The 6,269-nt window shown below is 35.3% G+C and overlaps 1 protein-coding gene across 1 annotated transcript in view; it reads left to right on the forward strand.

Moving 5' to 3' along the window:
* CEP85L (centrosomal protein 85kDa-like) overlaps positions 1 to 6,269 on the forward strand; it is a 152,825-nt gene that overhangs the window by 24,383 nt on the left and 122,173 nt on the right. The window contains exon 2 of the mRNA XM_006878999.1: positions 3,439 to 3,600. Within this exon, the coding sequence (XP_006879061.1) occupies positions 3,439 to 3,600 (162 nt within the window). The remainder of the gene's footprint in view (positions 1 to 3,438; positions 3,601 to 6,269) is intronic.

The raw sequence follows: 6,269 nt of genomic DNA on the forward strand, positions 1-6,269 counted from the left end.
ATAAATTGTTTTGATTTCTTTAAAAGGAAATGCTTAGCAAAAATAAGAACATAGTGATATCCTTGTAAGCAAATTAGTTAAAAATCTCCACAATTTAAAATTCTAAGTTCTGAGAGAGACATCTCTTTTCCCCATTGATGGATCCAGTGAACTATCTGATGTCATCAAATCTCTTTGATGTCATTAGAACTCTTCATTCCTGCAGAGTTTTATTGATGAAAATTCTTTCCTGGAAAAAGAAGGATCACCCTGTTTTTTTGTCAAGGGGTGTAATAAATTGCTCATTGTTCGAGCCTCCTGAAAGTATCATATTTTTCTCTCCCCCAGGGGAATGAATTACCTGTTATATTATTTAAATGTATGTATGTCTGTATTATTATTATTATTATTATTATTATTATTAATATCTGCTATTGAATTGATTCCAACTCTTAGCACCCCCATGTGACAGAGTACGGTTTTCTAGGTCATGATGTTTGTGGAAGCACATTTCTCAGTCTTTCTCTTGGGAAGTTGCTGGGTGGTTTCCTACTGCAAGTTTATTTAAGGGAGCCCTGGTGACCTAATAATGGTAAGGAGATGCACTACCAACCTAAAGGCATGCAGTTCAAATCCACCAGCCCCTCCCCTAGAGAAGGATGGTCAATCTCCCCTCATGCAATTTACTGCCTTTGAAAACTTGCTGGAAAGTCACCTATGAGTTGATTCTTTCTCAAGGGCACATAACAGTACAGCAACTTCTCAGTTAATACTCAAGTATACAGCAGAGATGCTTATTGTCAATATATTTTGTAATAATACTTTGTATATCAGCCAAAAGAACTAATAGAGGTTTTAATTTTTAATTTGAAGATTTTTTTCTTTTTATACTTACTGATTTGATGCAATGAATTTTTGAGTATTTTTCAGGAGTTGTAGTAGTAGTTTGATTTGTATATTAGACTGTCTCCATTTTGTTCTGTACTAGGCTAAGTAAGTTTGTGTCCCCACCCTAAGAAAAATGAACTCTAAGGATTTTAATATTTATTCAGCAATGGTGCAGTTACTAATGTTACTAGAAAGGGAGAATTTATAAATGTTTTCTAAAATTAAAGCTTTTTAAAAAGTTATGTAAACTATGATGATTAAAAGGAAAATAAAGGCATAAATGTGAAGAAATCTCCAGCAATCCTGCATTCTAAAGCAACTAGTTATAGTTTGTTGTCTTTCATTGCAGTTATTCTGTGCATTTTTGGTATAAATCTTTATTGTATGTGCATGATGCAGCACTAAGGCAGTAACTGGGTGTATGTGATTTTTGCCTGTAGTGGAGTATTACTGCAGGTTAGAAAGAAGATTGATACAGATGGGTAGAAAAGGAGGTTAGAGAATTCCTAAATAGTGTGGAACCTTAGGCTATATATGAATTCCCTGTTTATAAAATTTTGTTAACTTCTTTTTAAGGTCCTATTTATTAACATTTAAATAATAATATTAACAACATATTAACAGAAATTCCTTCTTATATGGGGCTTATTTTAAATTGTTTCTTATTAGAAATGATGCTTAAGAATTAATTTTTGTCTTGGGTGACCCAGGAGGACATTATGCTGAGTGAAGTATCTCAGTCACAAAAGGACAGATATTGCATAGTGCCACTGTTGTAAAACAGATCTGATATTGGGGGTGGGGGGAGACTGAGAAAGAGGATAAATAATGTATACTGCATTGAAACAGATGAGGTAGAGAACTGTTTAAAAGAGATAAATGATTAGATATTATTGTCATGACAGGAGTCCAGAATGAAGGCTGCATAGTGGAGTGGACTTGGGGGGAGGGATTATATAACAATGAAAGATTTTTTCTTTTACTTTTCAAAGAGAGTGGATTGGGTGGGGAGGGGTGGTCAGGGAGAAAAATACAACAGTGAATGAATGGAAATCCAAAGTCTCTGTAAACTTCCATTAAAATTAATAATTAAAAAAAAGGGAAACAAAAAAATAAAATTCATTTTTGTCTATAACATTATTTCCCCAAATGCTGGATTATATCTGTAGCAGTGAGATTGAGATGAGTATGGAACATTTAAAGACTAATAATATGTATTGCCAAAGTTTGGTTTTTGGTTTCTTTTTCGCTAGTGAACAAATTTGCATTAAGAATTGGGAAACACACCACAACAAAATAAAGGTAAATAATCCAATTGAAAAATGGGCACAGGTTATGAACAGACACTTCACCAAAGAAGACATTCAGATGGCAAACAAACACATGAAGAAATGTTCAAAATCTCTATCTCTAAGAGAGGTGCAAATCAAAACAACTATGAGACATCATCTCACCCCAGTACGAAAAGCAAAATTTAACAAAGCAGCAAACATCAAATGCTCGTGAGGTTGTGGAGAAACTAGAACCCTTTTTCACTGTTGGTGGAAGTGTAAAATGGTGCAACCACTATGCAAGGCTGTATGGTGCTTTCTCAAAAAGTTGGAAATAGAAATACTATTTAACCCAGCAATTCCATTACTGGGAATATACCCTATAGAAGGATAACTGCCACCCAAGCAGATAATGCACACCCATGTTTATTGCGGCTTTGTTCACAATAGCAAAGAGTGGGAACAGCTTAAGTGCCCATCAACAAATGAATGGATAGAGAAGCTGTGGTATATTCACACAATGGAATACTACGCTGCATTGAAAAACAAGGAACTCATGCAGTATTACTCCAAATGGGTGACCCTGGAGGACGTTATGCTGAGTGAAATATCTCAGTCACAAAAGGACAAATAATGCATAGTGCCACTGTTGTAAAATGGTCTGACATCAAGGTTGGGGGGAGATTGAGAAAGATGGGATAAATTATGTATAATGTATTGAAACAGATGAGGGAGAGAACTGTTTAAAAGGGATATGTGATTAGATATTGTCATGACCGGAGTCCAGAATTAAGGGTGCATAGTGGAGTGGACCTGGGGGGAGGGATTGTATAGCAGTGAAATAATTTTTCTTTTGCTTTTCAAAGAGAAGAGTGGATTGACTGGAGAGGGAGAAAAATGGAACAATGAATGAATGGAAATCCAAAGTCTCAGTAAACATTCATTAAAAAAAAATTTTAAAAAGTTTAAAAATTAAAAAAAAATAGGGAAACAAGTTGTTGCTGATAGACAGATTGTGGCTGCACTTGAAGCTTTTTGATTGGGAGTTTAACCTTCTGTGGGGAATACTAGGGGGTCCTGGTAGCCTATTTGTAAGAAGCTGTCCTACAATCTGAAAGGCAAGCAGTGTGAATCCACTTTGAGTCCTACTCTGCAGGAGACTGATGGCAAATCTCTTGCTGTGTGATTTACTGTCCCTAAAAACCCATTGGAGGGTCAGCTATACATAGGGGAGAATTCTACCCTACTACTAAATTATTACATATATTTGCTAACTGGAGCATATTTTTTCCTTTTGTAGGCCCAGATTACTCTTCATCAGCATGGTTATCTGGTAATGAATCATTGTGGCAGGCCACAACTCTTCCATCTAACCATCGAAATAACCATACTAGAAGACACAGTATAGCTTCTGACAGTGGAGACACTGGCATTGGAACGTCTTGTTCTGACAGCGTGGAAGGTGAGCTTGAAATTCTAACCTTTTAGAAGGGAGTCTTTGGCAGTTGGTTGTGATGTGACAAAGAATTGATTTTTTTTTAAGCTAAAAAAAAAAAATAGTAATGTTTGCATATTTAATATGTTTGGTGTTGCTATAAATTAGATGAAATCAATATTCTGGCCATATTACTGATTTTTCTATAATTCCTTTTTAAAATTCAAATACTTTTTTTGACATAATTGTAAATTTGCAAGTAGTTGTAAAATACAGAGAATTAATGTGCCATTTGCCTAGTTTTCTAAAGTGTCAGTTCTCTTCAAAACAATAATACAGTTTCATAAGGAGGATATTGATATTTTACAGTGAAGAGACAGAACATTTCCATCACCTCAAGGATCCTTCGTTTTATCATTTTATGACCACGACCACTCCTCTTTGTTCTTTCCATTGCATTTCTCTTTAATCCCTGGTCACCATTTTTCTATATTCTCCATTTTTATAATTTTGCCATTTTCAGCATGTTAGATAAATGGAGTCATACTGTGTATAAATTATTGTATCTTAAAAAAATGAGCATAAATCTCTGGAGATTCATCTAAGTTGTTAACATATATAAGTTAATTTATCCCTTTTATATTGTCAAGTGATATATAAGGAAACAACCACTGTGGGTTTAACCATTTACCTTTTGAAAGACAGCTAGATTGCTTTGGCTGTTAGGAATAAAAATGCTACTGATACTTTTGACTACTAGGAAAAAAATACTATATACAGGTTTTGACGTGAGCATGTATCTTCATTTCTCTGGATTAGTTACATGTTTAATTTTTAAAGAAGCTTCCGCACTGTTTTCTAGAGTGGCTTTATCCTTGCCGGCAGTCTTGCGTGTGTGTAAGTGATCTAGTTTTCCTGGTTGTCTTGCCAGCATTTGTTATCACTATTTGTCGTTTTGGCCGTCGTAGTAGGTGTATAGTGATCTCTCATTAACATTTTAAAATGTGCTTGTTTCCTAGCTTTATAAGAAATTCAGCTCTTCATATAAGCTTTATTTAGTATGATCTGTTTGGATTATTACCTATTTTATTGTTGGTTTTGAGAGTTAAAAAATATTTGTCAAATACTGGTTCTCCATCAGATAATATGGTTTACAAATATTTTTGTCGCTTGTTTTTTCATCGTCATAAAGAGGGATTTTGCAGAGTAAAAGTTTTTCATTTTAATGAGGTCTAGTTTTATAACATTTTCTTTTTTGGATCATTCTGTCAGTTCTAAGTCTAGTACTCTTAGCCTACACTTGGGTGCCCAAGACCACCTATGTCTTTCAGTCTTAATTTATTGGTTAGAAAAAAATACCCAGTTGTTCCTTTTACTGCTAGTTTTCTCAGTTTTCAATTTCTGTTCTTATTTATTTTAATACATTGAGCTTAATTTATTTTTTTTCTGTAAATTTAGATTATTTTCAGAGCTGCCTTTTGCAAGTTACATTGTGAATTTCCTTTTTGACTGTTTTACCAGTATTCTACAAAGCTTAGTGGGTTTTCATCCATTTTAGTGTATTTTTTCGGGTTTATAGAGCTAGTTTCTTTGACACTTGGACTATTTAAAAGTGTGCTTAGTCCAGCAGCAGTAGCAAAGTTCAGTAGGACAGCAAACAACAAATGCTGGTGAGGTTGTGGAAAGATTGAACTCCTATTCGTTGCTGGTGGGAATATAAAATGGTGGGACCACTATTTAAGGCTGTCTGGCTCTTTCTGAAAAAATTGGAAATTACCATTTGATATGGCAATTCTGCTGCTGAATTTGTCTGACATACTTTGGACATGTTGCAAGGAGGGGGACCAGTCCTTGGAGAAGGATGTCATGCTTGGGAGAGTCTAGGGACAGCGCAAGAGAAGACGACTCTCGATGGCTTGATTCAGTGACTGGGGCTATGGGAGTAGGTGTGTCAGAGACAGTGAGATTGGCACAGAATAGAGCAGGGTTTAATGCTGTTGTATATAGGGTCACTGTGAGTTGCAGGTGCTCAATGGCACATAACAACAATAACCCTAAAGAAACCAGAACGACAGCTCAAACAGATGTATGCACACCCATGTTTATTGCTGTATTATTCACAGTAGCAAAGAGATGGAAGCAACTCAAGTGCCCATCAGTAAATGAATGGATAGAAAACGATGCTATATCCATATGTTGGAATACTATGTACCACTGAGAAACAGTGAAATGGTAAAACATTGTGCAACATGGGGAGCCTTGAGGACATTGTGCTGAGTGAAATATCTCTGTCACAAAAGGATAAATACTGCATAACACCATTGTTATAAAATAGTACAGACATAGAAGGGTTGGTGGGAATGGGGAAAGAGTAGATGGATAATGAACACTGATTAGAACAGATGAGGGGAAGAACTGTTTGAAAGGAATATATGATTATGTATTATATGTATTATATGTATGAGAGTTCGTCCCTTTTGATTTTCTGACTCCAGCTCTCTGCACATTTCATTATAGTATCTTGTTTTATCATCCCGGGCTGCCTTTTGAAATTTTCTGTTTAGCTGTTTGATTTCTTGGTTTCTTCCTTTAGCTTTGGCTTCTCAGCGCTCTGATGCAATATTCAGAGTCTCATCTGACATCCATCATGGTCTTTTCTTCTTTTTCATCCTTTGTAACGATCTTTTGCATTCTTC

This window comes from Elephantulus edwardii, unplaced genomic scaffold, assembly GCF_000299155.1.
Source record: "Elephantulus edwardii isolate Elephantulus edwardi_28Jun2011 unplaced genomic scaffold, EleEdw1.0 scaffold00002, whole genome shotgun sequence".
Taxonomy (NCBI): Eukaryota; Metazoa; Chordata; class Mammalia; order Macroscelidea; family Macroscelididae; genus Elephantulus; species Elephantulus edwardii.